Source organism: Branchiostoma belcheri, unplaced genomic scaffold (genome assembly GCF_001625305.1).
Source record: "Branchiostoma belcheri isolate BF01 breed outbred unplaced genomic scaffold, Haploidv18h27 scaffold117, whole genome shotgun sequence".
Taxonomy (NCBI): Eukaryota; Metazoa; Chordata; class Leptocardii; order Amphioxiformes; family Branchiostomatidae; genus Branchiostoma; species Branchiostoma belcheri.
The window spans coordinates 102787-127238 of record NW_017802569.1 but is presented as its reverse complement, the minus strand read 5'-3'; the positions used below and the strand labels follow the sequence as shown (position 1 = coordinate 127238).

Genomic DNA, 24452 nt, shown 5'->3' with positions numbered 1-24452 from the left:
TCTACAGATCCAGCACAGAACACTGGTGATCTTCCTGTCGGATCACGGAGGGCATCTTGAGATCTGCACTGAGGGGGGATCAAACGGGATTCTCAAAGGTACCCTTTTCTGTGAAAATAACAATAGAGATTCTTTATTGACACAACAAAAAAGTACAGAGACTTTTGTATGGTCTTCTACAACTTAACTAAAGGTCTAACAAAGCTAAATACATGTGTGGATAACGTCAACTTACGTACAGAGTATATGTATGATGTAACAATAAAGGTTAACTATTCTCTAACATGTGTTTTCTAAGATCGAAACATTCTTTAATGTATTTTCCTATTTGAACACTGTATTGGTTATCTCCCCTGAGAATGTAGTTTCATTTATCTATAGGATCTAACGTATTGAAATCAATTGAACAAGCGGAAATAGAAGAACTTTATTGCGCAACAGATGTAGCGGGTACAACGTATGGCAAAATGATACATACATAGCAGGGTTCGAAATACTTTTTTTCAGGTACGTGCAAAATTGCACATTGGCAAAATTTTTAGGTGCAATTTGAAAAATTTATGTGCAAAATTATATTTAGCCTTGCATCTTTAGGTTTGCAACTGTTTTACTGTGTATTAACCTTCTTAGCCTGCCACTGCATATAGAAGATTTAGTACACATTAAAAACAAAACATGAACAATGCAAGTATCATCTGTGTTTATTTGCCTCAATTATCTGAGTCCTCCGTTTCGTCAGATACTTCTGATTCAGCATACTCATGCTCGTTTCTTCCAGCCCTGCTCCCATACGGCTGTGTGGCAGGCCTTCTCTTTCCACCATCGTACCACAGGCTGATGCTGTTTGTTGGATCGAAAGCCTCCAGTGTTGTGGGAGAAAGCTTAATCATCAGTAAGGATGTCAGGGCACTTGACTGAAGGCGACTCCTCCAGTCTGTTTTCACAAAGTTCATGTGAGAAAAGGTTCTTTCACATTCAGATGTGTGGATTGGAATGATGAGTAGGAGCCTGATGATGGAAAAGATGTTATCAAAGCGACCTGTGTCTTGGAAGGACCTGAGGACACTTGGCCACAGCTTAATAAACTTCTTATCCCTGTTTGGGTACTTCCTTTTCAGGACTACCTGCAGCTCTGTCCACTCGGCTTGCGCTGTTTCCAGTGAGAAACCTTTCATGTCCATAATACGTTTGTAATGTTTGTAGATGGCTTCTACTTGTGATGCTCCAAAATCTTCCATGTCGTCATCATCATCATCTTCCGATGGCCAGTTGCCCATGTCAAAACAGTTGGCCGCTTTCAGAACTGGGTTGGCTATATAGCTATCAAACCGCTCTCCCAGTTTTCCAATTGTCTGGCCTAAAACTTCTTGTGCATTTTTCATGCTTTCTTCCATGACTCCAGCACTGGTGGAAGGTGAATGCCTCAGGGTGCTCTTCACCACAAGTGGTGTTTCAAACCATGTTGCTTGCTCTACACCCTCCTCGTCATTGATGACGAGGTCCTTGTGTAGAATTGATGACAACTTTTGCTCATCTGTTTGTAGTTTGATGAAATGTGTTACCAAGGCCTGTACCTTTGTAGCCACCATTTCCACAGTTGAGTCATTCACTTGAAACAGATGCGACAGACCTGACATTGATGGAATGAAGACTCTTAGAAAGTTTAAGAAGGAAGCAAACTTCAAGGTTCTTATGACCTTGTAGAGTCCCGCAGCCTTTAGCTTCCTTTCTCCAGTTGCTTGTGTAGCAACTTCGCCCAAATGCTGTACTAAGGCAGGAAAGTCCCTAGTAACTGCTACTACTGCCCTCTCGTGATGAGGCAGCCACCGTGTCCCGCTGGCTTTGGGCGGCTTGAGGATGACGATGTTGAATGCCTCGCCCATGCGCTTTAACTCATCCCAGTTCAGTGGACTCCAGTGGTAGAACCTGTAAAGAGACATCAGCAGATCCTCTACGACTTGAAAGAATGGCACCCTCTTTAGGATATCCTTCACTACCAATTCAAGTCGGTGTGCACAACAGTGGATTGGAATCAAAGATGGGACCTTCTCCTGCAACCTTGTGACGACACCTACTCTGCAGCCGAAGTTTACTGCTGCTCCATCCATGCAAACTGCAGGTAGCTTCTTTGTCCATGTTTCTTCTTGCAGGTCTAGGTCACGCTCTAGCACTTTTTGATGGCCTCGGTGATATTTGCTGCATCCCCTCGATGGAGAGACTTCAATGCTACAAATGTTGTCACGGGTTCAGCATTGTCAAGCAGGTATCTAACAAGCACAACTTCCTCCTCAATACGGCCTCTGTCAGTGCTCCCATCAGTCAGTATTGAAAGCCATTCTGAATTTCTGACTTTTTCTACCAACTTTCGCCGCATATCTTCATAAATGAAGTGAGTGAAAGTCTTGGCCTGCTTGTCATTTGCATATGTGTCACCAACATGTGCAGTTCCATTTAGTTTCTGAAGTTCCATAATGCTCTTCAAATCATTAAACGGACGCCCTCTCTTTGCAAGGTAGAATACCGTGCGAAACAGAACCTGCATTTTGTCCATGTCCTTCTGCTCCATCCTCTGTATAGCTCTGTCCATAGGGCGTTCATTGACAGGAAGTGTGGCCGCGTTCTTTTTCTCTTCTGCCTTTGTGTGGCTGGGTAGAGCTTCATGCCGGGTGACATAGTGAAAACGCAGTTCTGTGCACCCCTCCTTAAACACATTTCTCTTGCTTACAGTGTCATACTGGATACAAATGTCACAGAACATTTTTTTCTTTACAATGTCATATCTCAGCCAAGGCCTCCCTGATTTCCAGCTGTTTTGAAACTTGTATACGATTTCTTTTCCAGGTGGCTTAGCGGAGGGATCCTGCAAAAAAATATGTAAACCCACAATAAATTATCTTTATATTTAAAAAAAAAAGAACACACACACAACAAAAAAAATTGTCGGCATTAGCTTCAAAGGACGCCGCCAGTGACTCCCGGCCCTCTCACTCGTCATACCGGGGTATCATGTCACGAAGACTACAGTTGGAACTTCCACATACGGCACAAAAAGAAAATTTACCAACAGTATGCGAGCAATAAGTTTAATTTATTTTGCATATTTGTTTACCTTGAATATCGTGCATGATATAAGGGAAAAAATACTGCTTAGAAAAAAAACGTACGGTTAATTTTTGCTTCTTGGCGCTCCCCTCCCCCTCCTCTGGGGGCGCGTCGTCAACATCGGCCGCGGCCGCGGGATCCTCGGAGACGGTGGATCCGGCGGCATCTCCCGATCCACCGCCCCCGGCTGCAGCAGCCTCTGGTCCACCGCTACCGGCTGCACCAGCCTCTGATGCCGGCTGGGCCCGTGAAAAGAAATTGAAAATCGTCCCCTTCTTCATGGGCCCTTCTTTCCTGCTTTACAAATTTCCTGGGTAGCACTGAATGCTGGGAAATCCGAAAACAATGTTTTTCACCGAATTTCACCGAAAATTGGACGAAAAGCCGAAATTACTCTGCCGAAGGACTTCGTACCACATCGGGCAACAAGTTTCGCGGGTCTCACCATATTTGGTAAATCATTACGTAGGCCTTCGCGTCTTGCCATATTTGGTAAATCATTACGTAGTGCCTTCGCGTCTTCACCTGGGGACGAGAGCAGCTTGTTCCCAGGATGTTCACTAAGGAAAACAATATGGCTGCCATGCGCCCAGCGCGATGCCGACACAACAAGAAACTTCGGAGATACGCAGTGCAAACATGATATATCGGTATTTTCCAGGTGCAAAATTGCACATTCAAAATATTTTAAGGTGCAAATCTTGAAAATTACGTGCAATTTGCACATTGCACCTTTGTATTTCGAACCCTGGTTATTTTCTCTAATTCCAACAGAAATGCAATTATGGCATGCGATTTATACTAGAGAAATAATTCAAAACAATAGTTGACCAGTTTGTCGATAGAACTTGTTGGAAATATTACATCGAGGAAGGGGGAGAGGGTGGTCTTACGTCATATCTGTGACCGTTACTAGGCATTATGGGAAGTGTGAAATTGGTGAATGGTAAAATTTCCTGGACTCCAGGGCCAACAGTAGCCTACAGTATTTGCTCTTGGCAACAGTCTGGCACCCAGGCTTACTAGTACTAGTAGTAGATTGTGTTGCGTATAAGAAATTGAATTATGTTACCTTTGTTCAAGGTGATATTATATATCTTTCTTTTCAGATTTTGAGCAGGGAGAAAACTTGATCACCTTCAACTACTCCAACAACAATGAAGGGTACGTATGGCTTCAGTTGAACCTGAGACGTGCTATTTTTAGCAACACTGTTCCAGTTGTTGCCCGCCAGGCATGTAGACATATGTGAGTGTCAGGTCTGCTAGTAATTAAGACATGTAAGATGAGCCAAATACAGGAAGTGGTCAGGCCTAGTAAAAAAAATGTTGTGTTTCCCTGTTTCAGTCCTAAAAAAATTAGGGTCCGTAGGTAGGTATTATAGTTTTTTTTAGACTTCAGGCCACACCAATTTAATTTCTTGGTTAACGGATTTTTCTAGAAAAATAATGGAGCGGGCGGGCGAAAAATAAAATAAAAATAAAAACAGGCCTAGGCATCCTATTATGGCCCAAAATGGTACGATAGGAGCCATGAAGTCAACACACCAGGCTGGTTCAACATGTAAACAATGAATTTTGAACTTTTAATGATACCATTGCATTGAAAGATGGAATAACTGTAACAACTAGGAAGGAAAGGACTGTTTTCAACTGTTCAGGGCAAAACATGAGCATTTTGCAGTTGATTCAGAATTTTTATTTTTATTTACAAATCAGAGAAAAATGAAGCGGGCGAATCCGTTAACCAAGAAATTAAATTGGTGTGGCCTCAGTAATATCTATATACTATATATATAGGGGTCCAACTTATACAATACAGTTTAACAATGAAAGTAAAACTTGCAAGAGGACACTTTTGTTTTCAATGTCATTTCAATGTCATTATTCTCACCTTGTCTCACACAGTCCTGTACATGTTTTCTCACAGGAAAACTTACACCATTCACCTGTCAGAAGACTATCCAGGTAAGAAGATTCAGTGTGAGATTTTAACAAACACATCCAAATGCGATTTCAGGGTGGCAAAACAGCAGGATTTTCAAAGTCAATTTTTTTTAATGCAGTAAGATTCTACTAAAGTTGAATTAATTCTATCCCACGGATACTGATAATATGAGGGCCTGCATGGGGGGTAGTGATTACGAATTACGCAAAATTTTCGCTGCCAATTACGAATTACGTTTTTAAGTCTCAGAGCTAATTACGACTTTACGATTTGTGGCTAATGTCCTATTACGAATTACGTTGATTTTTGCGGAGGCTGCCTACGAATTACGAAGTCTAAAAAGGCCTGATTATGCCTTACGAAAAAGGGCTTGCAGGCCCTCTTGTACTTAGTAAGCAGTTCAGCGATCGAGCCAAGTAAGCTAATTCTAACATCAAAGCAAGGACACTTCTGTATAATGTCCTTGATCTAAGGCAATTTGCCACACACTTTGCCACAATTCTCCCAATTGTAGGCCCACAAGAGCCAAATCTAAATTGGCTGACTGACTTAGCACAGCATGACTCAGCAATCAGGAAAAGAAAAACCTTTTTAAACATTTCAGTTGATTGGTCCCTGATTTTCAAGGTTGGGTGGACCGTGCCCTCAGGAAGGAATGTGGCCAACCAAGAAGTTTGTTATAACAGCTATGGAGCATAATGGTCTTGCTATTGTGCTGAATATGATTTTAAATGGATAAATATGATGAACTGCATGATTGTGATTAATTTTAAGGTGATGTATGAGTTTATGTGTGTAGCCATATTGATTTTTGCAAGTTTTCCTGGTCACATATGGTAGCAAACAGGGTAGAAAATATTCTTAATTCTTTATAATCCTAATGATCATATTCCATATCAAGATCACACAATTCAGCCAGCTTTTCTAACTGGTTGCAGGCTGGCTGCAATGTGGTTTTGATATGTGCTATTTTCTATTTTCTATCAATAAACCAATTTAGTATCATATTGTTATTATATTATGTAACCCTTGATGTCATAAACAGTGTTACTATTAGTCTCGTCTTCAAAATTCCAGTCTAAATTCTGTTCTATGTTTAACTTTAAGGTAATTAATGTCTAAATCATGTATCAAATTAAACTTAAAGCAATTTAAACTGGTACCTCAGAGTCAGAGCATTTTGCACAACCTTTGGATATTTTCTGCCAAATATAGCTCTACTTACATATTATCCACAGGATTTACTGCATTATGCATCAGCCACACTACAGATTCCAGTGTTCTGATGTAATTTGACGCACCCAAACGTTCAAAAGGGTTGTTGCCAGGCAGCTTCTGAGCGGCACGTTGCATGAATCATAAATACCTTGAGCTGCAGACAATTCAATGTGCTACATGGCTGCATAGATAAACAAACATGCGATCAGTTTACAGATTTTCTTGTTCAAAATTATTAAAAATTTCCTTACATTAAAATGTCTTGGAAGACATTGCCAGACCAGATTTATGAATTTCATTTGCCCCCTTTAAAAGAACGTTACTGCGTTTTGTTACATGTATGTCTACAATGTCATGTATTTTTTATCAGGTGTAGTATTTTTAGAACGTTTCTAAAAATACATGAGTAGTGCAGCTCTGTACTTGATAAATAAAATCATTTTTCAGTTCTTTTCCTGGAAACACAGGAAAGAGGTTGATACTCATTTTACTCTAGTACATGCTAGGGGTAACAAAGTAGTGAACAAGACAATGGAACAAAGCAAAGGTAACGGTAAGCAATGATAGAACTTGTCCCTCTTTCAGTTGCAAAAAAGGTTGTGTGTGTGTGTGTATGTCTGTGTGTGTGTCTGTGTGTCTGATAAGAGCTAGAAATGATTTAGATTTTGGCCCCCTGGCGGTTTTGTGTTATGGTACTGCAGCAGAACTTCCGGTTTTGATATCTCATGATCTGGACATGCTAGGTTCATGAAACATCAAAATTTAATTTTATAATTTTTCAGTCATAAATGTTAAGTTATTTGGTGAAGGTACAAGATCATGGAACACTAATTGTCAATGAATGTTTTGTTTTTTTGATCAACGAACATTGAATGCTAGCATATACCACTACACTGTATATACCAGGTACCTTAATGTAAATTGTATGTATTTCTTTATACAGAACACACGTTGGTATCCTGTTCAGACCGGCCAGAAGATGCCTTCACCACCAATGAGAGAATCCCTTTAATCTTCAACAGACTTGCAGAAGGTACTTTTATTTGTCAGTTCATTCTAATGTTGCCATTCTTACTGATGTCTACTAGGAGACGTTAGAGAAATTTCCTACCATGATGATGTTTTTCTTTCTTTTTTACTTACTATTTTAAATATACATGTACTGCTATCTAATCTTAGTTCGCCTGTGTTGGTAGGAGTCATTATGAAACAAGTTTGAACTGCAATTTCCAACACAAGAAATTGTTATAAAGCACTACTGGCTAGAAAGTATTTCAACTCTACATGTACGTTCTACATTATATATGCTAAACTATACTTATGAAGGTACATTGAGCAGTTACAAAACAGTCTACAAAACTAGTATACATGACTATACAAAACAGTCATGTTCTACATGTATGACTACTAAACAGAGTGTAGACTAAGTTACTTGCCAAGAATGTAACAATTATTCTACATACTACACTACACTATATACATGTAGTTGATAATTAAAAGTATTCAGTGACTCTACGTACTTATACAGCTATTCTAAGGTTTCTTTTTTGTATGGCATTACATGAAATCCCTGGTTTCCTGTGTTGTATAGACCTGTGGAAGCGGGTTAACCTTCAGCCTCCTGAGATCAGCAGCAGCAGTGGCAGCAGTGAAGATGAGGAGGACTCACAGGAGTACTTTACACACGTTAGTACCAGCAATGCTTGTGAATGATGTTGTTCGAACTTCCTATGGCATAGATACAGGAGCACGTCGGCAGAACGTACTGCGCCTGCGCAGAACCCTGGATTTTCATGTTTTTAGTTGGATTTTTGGTCAACGTTACATCAGAATTTTCACTGTTGCAGAGGATATCTTTTCTGACACAACATTTGGAAACTACTGTCGAAATGCTAACCTTATATGAGCGAATACGACCTTATATGAGACATTCTGCCGAAGTGCTATGTACAATACATTACGGGTTTCGCGCAGGTGCAGTACGTTCTGCCGACGTGCTAGATACAGGGCTCTAGTTAGCTCAAAACTTTTTTCTGTCAGCCCAGGTTTATGGTCGCAGCACACAGTATTTATGGGTGAACCCCGTAGTCAAAAGTACTAGTAGTACGGGCACAAAGTAGGTCAGCATATACTTGAGACTGACATACACAGAGATTCGTTTGTGTATGACAGTGAGGCAGCTACTGTGGTGAAAGTGATATGTTAGGTTTGAGACTGTAAAAGTTGAGAAATTTGATCTTCGTTCGGTTAGCGTAGATTTGCGCCTTGATACTGTCACAGCCTAATGCTGTGTGCTTGCTGCAGTTCCATGACCTTCCGCATAGTGCTTTTAAAAGATTGCGTCACGAGTGAACTAGCCGACAAACTTAAGCCATTTTCACATATTTTGTACACATTATACCTTGAACATATTTGAGTTCTGTACCTTACTTTTGCACCCTACTATATTTTTCACTGCGTTGAAGTAGGTCACTTTGGGGTTCTTAACTATAGAAATCCCTATAGGCTGGAAACTGTGTCCTACTACTTTGTAATATGATCGGACCTGGGGGGAGAGTGCTCACAATCTAGGGGGGTCCGAGGGCAAGTTTCAAAACTACTGTATCTTAGTCCCCTAATTATGTTTACCGAAGGAAAACATATTGTTTTTGCTACGTTTCCTCTTCCTCTTCTTCTTCTCCAAACACTAACCTCTGACCTGGCTAATGACCTGATTTGTTGATGTCTGTCACCATGGTAACTGGTGTTGGGTTACATAATGTTGCAATGTTATAGGAGGGGTTTAGACTCCTGTCTGACCATATATATGAATGTATTTGAGTAAGAATTAACAGAGCAGACCATATGCGAAGGTAAACATTATGCATTTGCTTTGCAAATGTTACTTTTCTAGTGTTGTTTTTAATTTGATTGTGGTATTTTCTTTGTATTTTTCACATCACAGGACTCAGGCGGCAATGACCTTGACGACTATGACCTTGAAGTTGACATTGATGATTACTACAACGATGCTCATGACTTGGTGGAGGAACGGATGCACCCTCAACTGGACAATGACATCAAGTCAGTCGAGCAGAGGTTTGGAGCTCATGCTATCAACACAAGGTACTTACTACATTGTATATACTGCTATAATGGTCTCATTCATGTATTACTCCGAGTGTACCCCCTAAAAGAGTACCAAGTCAAAAACTAAACGGCTGTATGAACGCGTGTTTTTATTGGTGAGAATATTCCCTTTAGCCATCCCAACTGATGTAAAACGTCAAAGCGGTGAAAGCTTGTTTGTAACTGATGAAATTAGGACGTAATTGTCGGCAGCCGCGCGCTAGGTCGGACGTGCACAGTCCATTGTTGTGAGTTGTGCGGTCGTAGGTTTGCAGCGCGGGAGGGCCTCTTGCGGACAGCCGCTAAGTGCAGTTTGTGATTCCCATAAAAGGGGATTGTGTGTATAGAAGTCGTTGGCAATTTTTTTATGAGATGTAGAGTAAGTGTGCTCAACATAGCATGAAAGATATCAATTATTGATTTAATGTAGGATCATAGGGAACACGGTCTGGTAAGTCACTCATTAATGCATGGTTTCTAATGTATCAAAAAAACTCATGAATGAGACCTTAAGGGGGATACCGGTATAACATGTGCTATAAGCAGGCACAAAACAATTGGTCTCAATTCAATTTTGCACATGCTCAAGTCTATCTGTCAGCCATCAGTCTCAAGAGACAGAATTTGACTTTCTTTAACCTCTCAAATGTTTAGTAATTTTTAGGAGTAAAGGATTTTGCAATGCAAAATGGTGCGAAAAAGTGGCAATTTTCACGTGGATTGAACCCATGCAATTAAAAATCCTAACCAATAATGTAGGGGATAGCTATCCAACTGTTGTTACTTGGTACTACAGTATTATAGTATGAAATGTAAAGAATTGCTTTCCCTTGTGTTTCTCCTTCATTCCCTGCCATGTTGTAAGATGTGGTGAAGCCATCTGCTACATTTGCTCCAAAGCAAATGTCGGCCTTTCTAGTTGCATTAGTGTTTTCTTCTTTTTATTCCAGAATATTCTCGTCTATCGATGATGTGGATGCAGAACTGAACATTGACATGTCATTCCTGGATGTGAGTTAATCTAAGTCTGTTGAGGTTCAAAGATTCAAGTAGGATTATTAATCCCACTAGATCCACAATTAGCATGAGAGTTTACAATCATTATGTACAATGTACTCTTAGCTATCCTTCAAAAAGCAGCAAAAAGAAAGTTGGTGAATTATTTGTTCACGGTAAGTTCGTGGTACGTGCAACTGCGAATATAAAAGTGCCACATCTATAGCAGCGACACCTGTGCTGCAGTGCAATGTGAACCAGTCAGAATTGCCCTGAGGAAGGTGACAGACGGTCACCGAAACGTTTAATACTTGCAATTTTTGTGGCCATTTCTGTACCACGAACTCATCATTACTGTGAACAAATAATTTGCCGACTTTCTTTTTGCTGCACCTGCTGCCACTGTGAGCGCATACAGTTACTGTAACGTAGTTCCATGAGCATGTCCATTTTTCTCAGACCGTCAACTTTTGCATTTGCTCCCTGCAGACAGATTTACAGTATCTAAGGCCACTCCAATTTAATTTCTTGGTTAACGGATTCGCCCGCTTCATTTTTTTCTGATTTGCAAATAAAAATAAAAATTCAGAATCAACTGCAAAATGCTCATATTTTGCCCTTAACAGTTGAAAACAGTCCTTTTCTTCCTAGTTGTTACTGTTATTTTTAATCTTTCAATGCAGTGGAATCATTAAAAGTTCAAAATTCATTGTTTAACTTTTGAACCAGTCTGGTGTGTTGACTTCATGGCTAGCCCCTATCGTACCATTTTGGGCCATAATAGGATGCCTAGGCCTGTTTTTATTTTTTATTTTTTTTGGCCCACCCGCTCCATTATTTTTCTAGAAAAATCCGTTAACCAAGAAATTAAATTGGTGTGGCCTAAGACGTAATTCCAAACCGTTGATGTCCCCATGATCCTACAGGAGGAGATAGCTAAGGCCTGGAAGGTGAACAGACAGGAACCTATAGTCATCAGGCTTCATCTGTCCTTCAGTCAGTACCTGGATGCCAACGGTCAGTCAGCCTTCCTCTAGAATTGTTTGTTTGTTTATTTGTTTGTTTGTTTTGGATAACCAGTAAACCGCCTTTAGGCATAACACACCAGTTTTGTGTACGTACATGTACAAGCTGCGTAAGATTGGACTGTAAGGTGTGAACCACTCAAACCGGAAAGGTCCCCTACTCTTTTCGTGAACAAAAATTGTAACATGTTGAAAGTTGGTATTCGAAAGTACATGTGTAGCTATAGGGCATGCACGACAGGGTCTAATTCTTTTTGGAAAATCTATAAGCCCGTCTGATAATTGTTAGAACCCTGTGTGATATGCCTTGTTATCACACGGGCTGGAACACCTGTATATCAAACATTATCACGGCCCAAATATTAAAAAAAAAACATTTAAAACGATGTCATGGATGCCTTACTGTATGCCTTGTGACATAACATTTTCTAGACTGACCTCACTTATTTTGCATGTCCAGAGCCTCCCAAGGTTGAGGTTTTCCAGCCTTCTAACAAAGAGACTTTTGGACTCGGAATGCAGATACAAAAGTGAGTTCCAAACTCTATATAATGGAGATAAAGTATACAACAAGAGTTCGAAGATCTCATACCTCCATGAAATATGGGCTTGATTTGTAAATGTAAATTTCTTCTTTAATTACGCAAATGACCTCAGCATTAACATAATATATGTATCGTGATGTTCAAGACCAAAAAGTCAATACCATAGCATGTTCAGGACAAAAGATACAAAAACCGGAGGTTCTGCTGCAGTACCAAGGTCATCCACCAGGAGGCCCATATTTGACCTTGACCTTCGTCTTCCTAAGACTTACCAGCATACCAAATATCATCACAATCCATAAAGGCGTTATTAAGTTATGCTGACTACAAATGTGCGGAAACACAAACACACACACACACAAACAGACGCGCCAAAAACAATACGTCCATTTTTCATGGAGGTAAAAACATCAAAGTCATCTACTGTATAAACAGAGGAAGTAAAAGCCTGTAAGAAAATTGTAACATATTATGTAACAGAGGATTGATACATAATATTATTATTAAATATTATTGAACGGAAATAACTGAAAGTATACCTGCTTTGTTGACAAGTATTGTACATTTGTACTGTGAACTATCCCTACTGCAGGATAATGGAGACGTTCCTGTCTAAAGAGTGGAAGGACCTGAGCAATGACCGGGTGACGGCCATCTGTGTTCCTCTCAGGCCCATCTCTGCTCGCTCCTCACATTCACACAAGGGGGCGTCATCACACGGGTATGTGTACATGTACATGTACTGTCCACAGTATGTCACAACACCCAGGAAAGGAACAGTTTACACGGCACAAAAAAAAGAAAAAAACTACAATGATCAACGCGCGGCCCTGCATGGTGTGAGTTGTATGACCGATTTTTTGACAATGTAAAAAAAATTGGCACCACACAGCGATTTCTGTGTGGCACATCCAATATGTACCATAAAAAAATCGCGGCTCCCGGTTTGGGGCCTGTGTGTGTACATGGTCAAAAACTCTCTTTACTGTGCATTTATTTTGGTAGGATACATTTTTTTTGCTCCATGCAAACTGGCACATTGTCTGTAACAATTATTATCCTACCAGGGCTCTAGCCAGCATCTGTTTTTCCACCAATTGCACTAAGTTTGTGGCTTGTGGTGGAAAAAAATTTGAAACCAATCCATCAACCTTGGCAGACAAAATTGACAAAAACCTTATGGGTAAAAATGTAAAAAAACATATATCGCATCCTAAGAACATTCAACCAACAACCACTCGCAAACAACAATTATTTGCCTCTCAAAATGTAAGAATGTCTTTTGGGAATGCATTTTTAAAGACTTAGATTAGAAATTCAAAAATTGCCACCAGCCCTAGAGGCACTCTCCCCCCAGGTCCGATCATGAACCTGGGCTGATGGAAAAAAAATTTAAGCTGGCTAGAACCCTGCCTTCTACATAGTAGTTGATGATTTTCAAAAACAATTCAAACTACTAAGTCTGGATAACATTGGGTATAATATTGGGTGACATGCGTTACTCTTCAGTGTCACTAAAATGAACTGAGACAACTTTTACCTAGATGTCTCTATTAAGTACTAACCCTCGCCAACATAATCATTAACATTGTTTTTCGTCGTGGAACATAATATTTCAGTGTGAACCATTAATTTTCATTCCAACTCACGGGATTTTTGTCACTCACAGGAAAAAACTGAAACAGCTGCACGAAATGTCAAAGAGCTTCCAATCCCTAGTCTCCTCCTGGAAAGTCAGACCCGTCAAGAAGTAACCGAGTCCATTTCAGTTGCATTGAAGATCACCAATCATGGCGCTGTGTTTTTAATCTCACTGTTGCTGCTAATTTACATCATGCACGTCTACTTGTCTGCGATTTCCAACAATGTATTAGCAAACAATAGTATTAGGCCACACCAATTTCATTTCTTGGTTAACGGATTCGCCCACTTCATTTTTTTCTGATTTGCAAATAAAAATAAAAATTCAGAATCAACTGCAAAATGCTCATATTTTACCCTGTACAGTTGAAAACAGTCCTTTTTTGACCTAGTTGCTACTAACAGTTATTCCATCTTTTCAATGCAATGTTATCATTAAAAGTTCAAAATTCATTGTTTAGATTTTGAACCAGCCTGGTGTGTTGACTTCATGGCTCCTATCGTACCATTTTGGGCCATAATAGGATGCCTAGGCCTGTTTGTTTTTTTTTCTTCGCCCGACCGCTCCATTATTTTTCTAGAAAAATCTGTTAACCAAGAAATTAAATTGGTGTGGCCTTAGCTCTACAAAACATTTTTTATTGAATATTAGGATTTTCTTTTGCACAACCAGTACTTGCTTACATTTCGATGTCTGTAAGACATCTTCCTCAGAGCCTCTGACTGGAGTTCTGCTTCTTGCCACTAAATGTAGCCGATGTAGGTGACGCTTTTGCGGCAAGAACACAATTCCAAACTTGACTTGAGTTCGTTACTTTGTACCCCCCCTCTTATAATACCAAAATCACAGAAAATCCCAATATCGACCTAAAGTATGTTCTACCAACCCGATGAAACTATTTTTGGAATTTTTTTAAGATTAAATTTACTAGTTTTTAACACTTCTAACTTTGACAATCATTTTGTCTTACATCCATAGCATGGTACCTTGGTCAAAGATCTAAAGTCGTTTTGCAATTTCTGATCAACAGATTACACTTCCAAAAATGCTTTTTCTTGTTTTTCTTGTTTTTTTGTGTACAAAGAAAATGATTGTATAATAGTATTTGTAGGAAGAAAATAATTCTTTGAACAAGAAATTAAAGAATCCCCGTAGCAAGAAAATTCAAGAAACATGTGTTTTTTTTTAATTTTCTTGCTACGGGGATTTTGCTGTAGCAAGAAAACGATTCTATCCACAAGAAATATTTCTTGAAGTAAGAGCTACATGTAATTGTTCTTGAAGCAAGAAAATGGCAAGCATGATAGTAGAAATATTTTCTTTTCTTAAGAAAAAAGAAGAATAAAATTCTTTGTGTAAGAATCAAGATACAAAATCTTTGAAGAATGTTCTTGAATTTTCTTGAAAATCCCCCTGGCAAGAAAATATTTCTCAACATGAGAAAATAAGAAAAAACATTTTTGGTAGTGATATACAATTAGGCAGTGTTTACTTGAACACAAGATAACTTTTTCTACACCAGCTATAGTACCAAAGCGCCATGATTGGTGGTCTTCAATGAGTTATCAGGGAGGCTAAGGTATACCTAAGGTTGCTGCTGTCTGCCACACTAGTCTTCATCAACAGGCTTACTGCATTTCTATACTTTGCTTGTCCAATACTAAAGAAACAGATGCTTGTTAACCCATTTACATTTTATACTTTGTCTAGTACAATTTCAGGGTGGCAAAACTGTATTTTCAAGGTGAATTTTCTGTAGTAAGTTGAATCAATCCTATCCCATATAGCATTCTAATATCTCGGAGGCAAAAATTCAATGATATGTCACTGACGAAAAATTTATATGGTAGGCTAACATAGCAAGGTTCTAGCTATTCATGGACCGTCACAGTACCCCCCAAAAAACAGACACCGCTTGTTTAGGGCTATTTGAAAAGCTCCAAGTATGAAATGATGACAAAAATTTGCTATGAAATGTCAGTAAATATCAATATCAGACAGATTTCTTCAACCAGAATATATTTTTTGTTTTGCCGCTCTGAAATTGCATTGGATGCCTTTTACAAATTGGTTTCAATCTTGAACCCAAATTTCTTCTTTTTTTCACATTGCAGCTTAAATTACTATGTAAATTCATCTGTGTTGGCATTTTTAAAGTTAAAACTTTTGTTCCAACACAAAAGGTAATTGTTATCACCTGGAGCTTTCGACTCTGGTCTTCCTCAGTAGACTGACCCAGTGAGGCCTGTCACGTGGCTTCTCTGAAGTGTGACGTACTAGATACATGTAACTTAGTCTTTGACCCAGTGTTGACGTCACACTTCAGAGAAGCCACGAGGCAAGTCTCACTGGGTCAGTCTACTTATAGAAGACCAGATTAGAGTGACTGGTAGAAAGCTTTCTAGGTGAAAACATTTCCCTTTCGTGTTGGAACAAATGTTTTAACTTTAACTTGCAGCTTACATGTTTTGGGACAAATGGGCCAACTGAATGTCATTGAAGTGTATTAAAGAACTGAGTAAAGAGACTCTTTTTACACAACCAAGTCTTTTTATTCAGCCGACATTTTGGAGACCGTCTGTCACCTTCCTCAGGGCAATTCTGACTGGTTCACATTGCACTGCAGCACAGGTGTCGCTGCTACAGATGCATTCCCAAATGTACATTGTCAATATTTACATTATCTACACATATCCGTGATTGGATTACAGGGAAATGTATCTACAATGCGTTCCCAAACGTGCGGAAGTTGTGAACCAGTCAGAATTGCCCCGAAGAAGGTGACAGACGGTCACCGAAACGTCGGCTGAATAAAAGACTTGGTTGTGTGTAGAAAGAGTCTCTTTACTCAGTGTCTTACCAACCTGATGAAACTATTCACGGATGTATGAAAGAACTGCGTGTGTTTGCTGTAGAATCCATGACAGACACGTGGCCCAGCTGGTTGACATGGGCTTCACGGTGGAGATGGCTCGTAACGCGCTCTTCATGACACGCAACAACCTAGAAGAGGCGATCAACCTGCTCCTGACACAACCTGAGAGGTGAGGACAGAAGCTCTGTTTCTTTTCATCTCATTTCAATACTAACCCTTGTCCTGTTGGCATTCCTGGTACAATAGAATCTGATCATAGACCCCCCATTTTTTTTGCCCTGCAGTGGCATAGTCACTTCCGCTTTCGTTGCATTTCGCTGCAGTGTTTTGTGTTGCACAAGAAATACCCCCCAATCGTATCTATACAGGGTGCTATTTACATGTACATGTAGATGGTACTGTATGTGCAGAACAACAATTGTTGTGCTCCGCAGGACAAGGGCTAGTATCTGGAAAATGGTGATTCGCTACAAATAACCCGGATGGAAGCTTGGCGAACCAACGTTAACCATACTATAATTTGTGCAACACAGCTGCAAAATGAGCCATACATGTCCAGTATCAGGGTGAAATGGCAGAAGTTGTCAGAAGTTAACATCAGCTTACGTCATATGTAACTTCGTGCTTTTGTCGGAGGTGTCGGAAGTTGTCCGAAGTTGTCCGAAGTTATGACGTCATCCTAAGTTTAGACACTCTCCCGGAGTATCAGGGTGAATGGTATGAAGTTAAAATCAAGTTACGTCACACGGTAAGCGAAATAACTTGGTACGTAGGGCCGTGTGAGTGTACGAAGTTAGGAGTGTCGTGTTTTCACGACAGTTCACTTTGGGCACACCATGAAAACCATGATACTATGGTGGATGTGGTTGGCGCTCCTGTTGAAATCAATCTTCTCGTAAAGAGTAAGCAAGCGCCGCACTAGTCCCAGATCACGAATATCTACTTGAAAATATATCCATTAACTTGTAACATGACTTCTACGCGCGAAAGGCACGTTTGAGATGTCAACATCTGGCGTCATTTACATTGTAATTCGAACTGGCCGGTAATTCGAATGTGATTCTATAAGTGTGTCACTTGTAATTCGAACCGTGGAGTGTGTTCTAAACGGTGTCACTTGTAATTCAAAACATTTACCTGGCGGTTTGATCATAGTCGCTACTATCGGAGCGGACGTAAACTAACCAGGATAGTAGCCAGTCTATGGATCATCAAGGACAACGTGCGCAGACGTCGTCGGGTAAACTGAACCCAACAAATCTTCAGGTTAATGATAAAGTTACGTCAGTTTTTCATTATAATTATGGTCTTGGTGGTGATCGTTCCCACGTGATGATTGCAGACGTGTTAGGCACCCCACCAGGAATGATAAACAATAAACGCCTGACGACACCCAGATTACGGATTCCGAGAAAATATAAAATAATATAAAAAAAATATTAGTTCGTCTAACATGACTCCAGCAAAACCTACAACCTACAATACGTTAAATGCAACATTGAAAATGTTTATTAAATGTCAAAACTGGAACTTTTTTGCTTTCAATCTTTCCATCTTCAACTTCAGACAACTTTGGACACCTGGAGTGTCGGAAGTTACAGTGACGTCACGTAACTTCAGACAACTTCAGACACCTGCCACCCTACCCCACAAGTGTCGGAAGTTACAGTGACGTCACATAACTTCAGACAACTTCAGACACCTGCCACCCTACCCCACAAGTGTCGGAAGTTACAGTGACGTCACGTAACTTCAGACAACTTCAGACAACTTCAGACACCTGCCACCCTACCCCACAAGTGTCGGAAGTTACAGTGACGTCAGACTTTACTCCCGATAACCCCCAAAACCACTCGGAAATGGTCGTAACTTCGGACAACTTCAGACAACTTCTGCCACCTTAACTTCTGCCACTTCACCCTGATACTGGACATACCTCAAATGAGCAAATATACATCATGTATGCTGTACAATGTAAATTGCCAAAAAATATTTCGGAAAATGATACAACAGTTATTACTACATGATTGTAATTTGACAGTCGTAGAATGCCAAAATCATTTCCAAAGAAAAAGAAGAAAATGACTTGTGTACAAATGAAAATAAAGAGTATACAAAGTCATGTATTTTTTTTTTAATATTCCAACATGTAATCACAAGACGTGGTGATGGCACACTCAAGTTTTTTCAACTTATATTAATGCCGTCACACGGGACAATTAACAACTAAATACTCATTTTCACCTGAGCGAAGTGAGGAAAGTTGTGTAAAGTGCCTTTCCCAAGGGCACAAGATCGTTGGTACATTGTATATCAGGACTCGAACCCAGGACCTCTTGGTTCCATCGAGCACTCTGCTGCTACGCCACACGATGCCATGGCCATACACTATCATGTACCATAGTGTTTAGTCAATTTGTTGAATTGACCCTGAAGTCCGCCGTTGCTCGTTCTCGATAGCTGCAGGCCAGCTGGAGGGGGAGGGGCGGGGAGCAGCTCGTTCCGCGGCACGTGGACCTCGGCGCTGTTCCTGGCGCCGTCCGTGGCCCAGCAGCACCAGGTGGTCCTGCCGGCGCGACCGTCCCAGCCGCTCAAACCCGCCACCATCGGGGACGAGCTGCACCTGGTACCATGTTCAACCGAGGTGGGCTGCTTTTTTATGTTTTCCGAAGGAAAATATATTGTTTTTACTCTGTTTCTTCCTCTTCTGTTCCAAACACTAACCTCTGACCTGGCCAATGACATGATTTGTTGACGTCTGTCACCATGGTGACTGGTGTTGGGTTACATAATGTTGCAATTTCATGGTCTGCCCTGCTCCTGTCATCAAATTATTACTGGGTAGTAGTACATGTACATGTATGTGAATGTGTTTGAGTAAGAATTTACAGAGCAGACCATGTCCGAAGGTAAACATGAAACATCCTCCTTCGCAGGGCTAAAATCCTCCGGTTCGGTTCCTTCGGGTTTTAGCCCTGCTATTTACCGCTGACAGTTTGACTTCTGGTGACGTCACCGCCAAACTGCTGTCAGCCAATCAGAGAATTTGCGCACCGAGCTTTGCGCAAAAACCGCAAAGGTCGCTGGGAACCTATTAGCCAATCAGGTTACGTGTTACATTCCCATGTTGGGACAGGCCAAGATGGCGGTATTACAGATACTAGAAGTTTCGTGCGAGCCGTGCAAGATTTATTTGGAGTCGAGCGGCTTCGTGAGCATCAGCAGTCGACGCTACGGGCGCTGCTTGATGGCAGAGACGTTTTTCTGAGTGTGCGGACAGGAGGAGGGAAGAGCCTGTGCTACAAATGTATATGGGCTTCCCAGCAGCGGCCAAAGCCCTGGCCAAAGCCGAGACAGAGTTAGGGCAAGCCCCCCGACATCCGTCTGGAGACGAGTTCATACTTGTAGTAAGGGAGGTCACGTGAACTGAAAACAGCGAGCGGTAACTTTTTGGAACGACCCCCTTCCCACAAAACAAGCAAATCTTGGTTCCTCCCCCCTGAGCACGCTCCATGCTTCTCTGTTGTTGTTATTCTACCGCGCCGCCATTTTGTAAAGTTGTAATCTTGGCGCTGATTGGTTTGTGCCAAATAAGGCAAGCTCATGAATTATTTATAAATGACGTCACCAGAAGTCAAACTGTCAGCGGTAAATAGCAGGGCTAAAACCCGAAGGAACCGAACCGGAGGATTTTAGCCCTGCGAAGGAGGATGACATGAAATAATAAATATGCATTTGCTTTGCAAATGTTACTTCAGTCTGTAGTTGTTTTTAACTTCACATTCTCAGTAAGTTTCAGGCCTCGAAATTAACTTTTTTTTTTTACTATTGTCCCAGAATTGTCCCAAAAATAGATTTCAATTGTCCCAAACTGAGGATGGACTGTCACAGCCTGCTTTTCAGGAAATAAGTTTATGACAACAATAAGAAAACAACAACTGAATTTGTGCAACTTGAAGTCCACTTTATTTATTTATGGTTACTTTTTTTAGGCTATATCTTTACTGTGTACACAGGCTATACTGGTAGTAATATTGTATACTGTGTCACTATGTACTGTCTACATATTTTTAATTTCTGTGTCCCTTGGATGTCACTTTATGGTTTACATGTATTTCAGCTGGCTGTCTAACAATTTTAGTAACCAAGGCTTTTGACAAGTCAGTAGCTACATGATGTAGATTAATTATTAAGATTTATAATATACATGATTGTACATATATGTTTCATCATTTTTACAGAGAGGTAGGACTGCCAAAACCATTCCAGGATTGGAGTACGGATTCCTGGCACAGGTGAGACAGGCTACTTTTCTACTAAATTAAATCCTGAACCTAAAGCCTTGGTCACAACCCGCCGTACGTGCTTCTGCGTGCAAAAACGTGGGCAAACGTAGGGCATCCGTGCGTGGTGAGTACCGCCTCCGTACGGAATCCCACGGATTCGGGAGCACGCAGACACGCCGTAGAACTTTAAGTGCGTGTAAAACTTTTCATGCGTGCGGTCTGCGGATTCACCACCCGCACGTGCGACGTGCGTGCCCTGTACAGCCTATGAGCGCACAACACACGTTTTCAGAAAAACGTAGCAGACGTGGCCTCCCAAAAAAACGTACGGACAAAAAGCACGTACGGCGGTTTGTGACCAAGGCTTAAGACACACCTGGTTCTGTTTTGTTAGGAGGTTGGAAGCTCTCATCTTGGGATATCTATGATTGGTCAATGGGCATGTATCACACTTCAAACATGACTTGGCACATGTATAAAATTAATGTATTATGTATGATTGACTTGCTTCAAAGTGCTAAGAAATTTAGCTCGTTGGAAGAACACACTGCGCCTGTGCGAAACCTGATATCATTGTATTCTGCATAGCACTAACTTCAACAGAGCATCCCATTTAAGATTAGAGGATGACATCCCGTCCATAGTTTCCAAATTTTGTGTCCTAACCATTGTCCTGCTGGCATTTTTTACACAATATTTTCATTGACAAGTAATTTGATGTCTAAAAAAAGGTCATAGACCCTTGACTTTTTTTGCCCTGCGGTGGCGTAGTTACAATGTACTTCCGCATTCGTTGCGTTTCACTGCGGTGGGATGGGTTGCATGAAAAATACTTCAAAATTGTGCGTGTACAGGTCCCTATATAGATGATACTGTATGTGCAACCCATATACCGTATACATATTTATGAGCTCCGCAGTACAATGGTTAAAAGATATCGTCTGCAACAGGCGAAATTCTGATGCAGTGATGAAAACATGCAGCAAAAATGGTCAAAATTCTGGGTTTCTTGCAGGCGCAGTACATTCTGCCGACATACTTAATAATACAGTTATGTAGTACAAATAAAGCATGACATTGTCATATTTTGCAAGCTTCTTGAACATTGCTAAATTAATATATGTACAGTTCGATACAGTTGGGCTGACCATGTCTGATAAAATGTTGATGCCTTGTTGCAGTGCCTAATATATGCACGGAACCGCATCCCAACCCTGAATGAATACTGTGTGGTGTGTGATGAGCCACATATATTCCAGAACGGTGCTATGTTGAAAGTAAGGCCCATTATAATCAATTATATTAAAATTTAATTAATACATAATGTACTGAGAATACATGTACATCAACTTGTTTCTTTTTGTATTGTAATTGTAATGCTGTCACAGAGTAGTCTGTAATTCTTGATTTTTTTTTCACAATACTTTATGTTTGCGGAGGTTTTCATGGTCACTTCTGTACCGCAAACTTATCATTATCATTAACAAATGATTCGCCGACTTCCTTTTTCTGCACCTGATACCACCATGAAATGTAGTTTCATGAACACCTCCATGTTTCTGAGACTGTGAACCTAAAGTGAATTACTTTTTGTTTTAGTTCATGCAGTACAGAATCTGATCTCAAATATCTTCCCATATACATGATTGTGATATTTCAAATTGAAAGAAAAAGTCATGCAAAATGCAATTAAAAACTGTGCAAAACTTCTTGTTTAAACTGTGTGAAACGTGTTTCAATGTTCTTGTAATCAATGTGGTTATTGCACAATTAGTGCTAACGGTTTGCACGGCTTTTGCATGAGTCTTAACCGCGTGTTACACGGCATTTACAGGGCTTTTAATCATGATTTAAATGTGATTTACATGACTTACTAATAGATGATAACTAAACGAGTTAAAACCGCATGTAAAATGTATGGTAAAGGAAGATGACATTGTGTACTGTATCTCTACAGTTTCAAGCCCACTATACCAGTCCTGTACATGTATAATACTAAATGTACATGTAGACATGCAAAGTGTTGTTTGCACAGATGACTGTTACTGTAACAATAGTGTTGTTGTTGTTGTTGTTGTTGTGACATGTACTGCTTCTTCCCCAGCCTGTAGTGTGCGAGCGGGAAGTGTGTGTTTTTGCCTTCCAACAACTCGGTGTAATGAGAGGAGCGGCCGATGACATCGCCACTGGAGCTGAGGTCAGTCAGTCACACGTTACTTTGCTATTTCTAGTCATGCATAGTTCTTACTGGGCTGTTTTACATTGTGACATTACGCAGTGTTCTAGCCAAGAGCCTGAATTTTTTCTGTCATTGTTTGACGTAATATCATTGTAGAGTGCTAAACATGTCAATCAAAAATGTCCCGGGGCATGCTCCCCTGGAAAAATGTTGAATAATCCTAAACCTCTAAAATCTGCATTTTGAGGGGCAAATTTTGGTCTTTCCATATCTTTACACAGTCACCGATTTTTGTCCGTCCAAGATGACAGATCGGGCAAAAATTTTATCCGTCATGGCCAGGAAATTTCTGTTTCTGTATAGCCGGTATAACCACCCTTCGGCGTAACACAGCAGCTCTGTGTCTGTATAGCCGGTATAACCGCCCTTCGGCATAACACGCCAGTTTCGCAGGCATGCGGCGTGGCGGCAGCTGGCTACATGTATATCACACCGAACGACTTGTTACACCTAAAAGATGGACAGACCACTGTGACAATGATTGTGACAAAGCTCGTGGTACATTGTATATTGCAGTGTATATAGGAAAATGAGAGTAGTTTTGATGATATAATAACCAACATAATTTGTCCCTGTCCCAGGTTGTGGACTTGCTGCTGGCTATGGTAAAGGCCAGCTCCCACTCCCCCAGGAAAGACCTGATCCTCGACCCCTTCCCCTCAGTGGTAGATCCCGATAACGCCAAGGAGATGGTGCTCAGTCCAAAGGTAAGGCCATGTTGATTTGATTATATGGATGTCATACGCGGGCGCATGAATTTTCGGCCGTTTCCAAAAAGTTAAGCTTTCAACTATACTGTAAATCGTACAAAACTGTTGCAAAATGAGCAAATATATACCGTAAGTTGCAAAAGACATACTGTAATTCACTTTATGTTCACGGTAGCAAAATTTCACGGTCTGAGAAAAATGGACATGTTCACGGAACTATGTATTCACGGTGGCGACAGGTGCCGGAATTACTCAACTGTAATAATATGATAAGTTCACTGTACAGTATAGTGACAGTGAAAACAGTGAACATAAAAGTACCGTGAAAAAATCAGTATTTACAGTATTAGAAAATGATACATTTGTACCAATGTCGTAAAATGCCAAAATCAAACGAAAAAGACGAAAATGTAAAGAAATTAATTTGGAGACTACATCGTAGATTATTTGCCACTCTGTCATTTGTTCAACCTTCATAACCATGTAAATTTCATAATGAAAGCAGCTTTTTTTATACGCACGCTCCAGAAATGCATGAGAGAAATGTATCATAATTAGCTTGCAGTTTATCGTTTAACAAGTAAATTTTCTCTGCCACAGAAAAAGAACTATGACCGGGTGAATGCGATCCTGGACAGCCTGATGAGTGTGAGAGAGATGACCCAGGCCTCGGTGGACATGAAGAAACAACTGGACAAGAAGGACAAATATGCCTGGCCATTCCTCAGCTGGTAAATACATCATTCCTCTCTCTCTCTC

General features: G+C 40.5%; 2 protein-coding genes across 6 annotated transcripts in view; one reads left to right on the top strand and one right to left on the bottom strand.

Moving 5' to 3' along the window:
• Nucleotides 1-24452, top strand: part of LOC109462475 (poly [ADP-ribose] polymerase 6-like) — a 58793-nt gene that overhangs the window by 14945 nt on the left and 19396 nt on the right. The window contains exons 1-6 of one of the 5 annotated variants that reach the window (XM_019759032.1): nucleotides 4211-4266; nucleotides 5032-5069; nucleotides 7211-7300; nucleotides 7859-7953; nucleotides 9212-9372; nucleotides 10326-10386. The exons of 3 other annotated variants lie outside the window; for them this stretch is intronic. In XM_019759032.1, the coding sequence (XP_019614591.1) occupies nucleotides 9302-9372; nucleotides 10326-10386 (132 nt within the window). In that variant the 5' untranslated portion in view covers nucleotides 4211-4266; nucleotides 5032-5069; nucleotides 7211-7300; nucleotides 7859-7953; nucleotides 9212-9301. Of the gene's footprint in view, nucleotides 1-4210; nucleotides 4267-5031; nucleotides 5070-7210; nucleotides 7301-7858; nucleotides 7954-9211; nucleotides 9373-10325; nucleotides 10387-24452 lie in introns of those variants that run through there. One more of the 5 variants, XM_019759029.1, reaches the window with a different exon arrangement.
• On the bottom strand, nucleotides 638-3343 carry LOC109462477 (zinc finger protein 862-like). The gene is made up of 2 exons (XM_019759033.1): nucleotides 3165-3343; nucleotides 638-2860 (listed from the first exon to the last, which is right to left on the bottom strand). Exon 2 carries the CDS (start codon nucleotides 2106-2108, stop codon nucleotides 711-713), a length of 1398 nt encoding a protein of 465 aa, XP_019614592.1. The 5' UTR covers nucleotides 2109-2860; nucleotides 3165-3343; the 3' UTR covers nucleotides 638-710.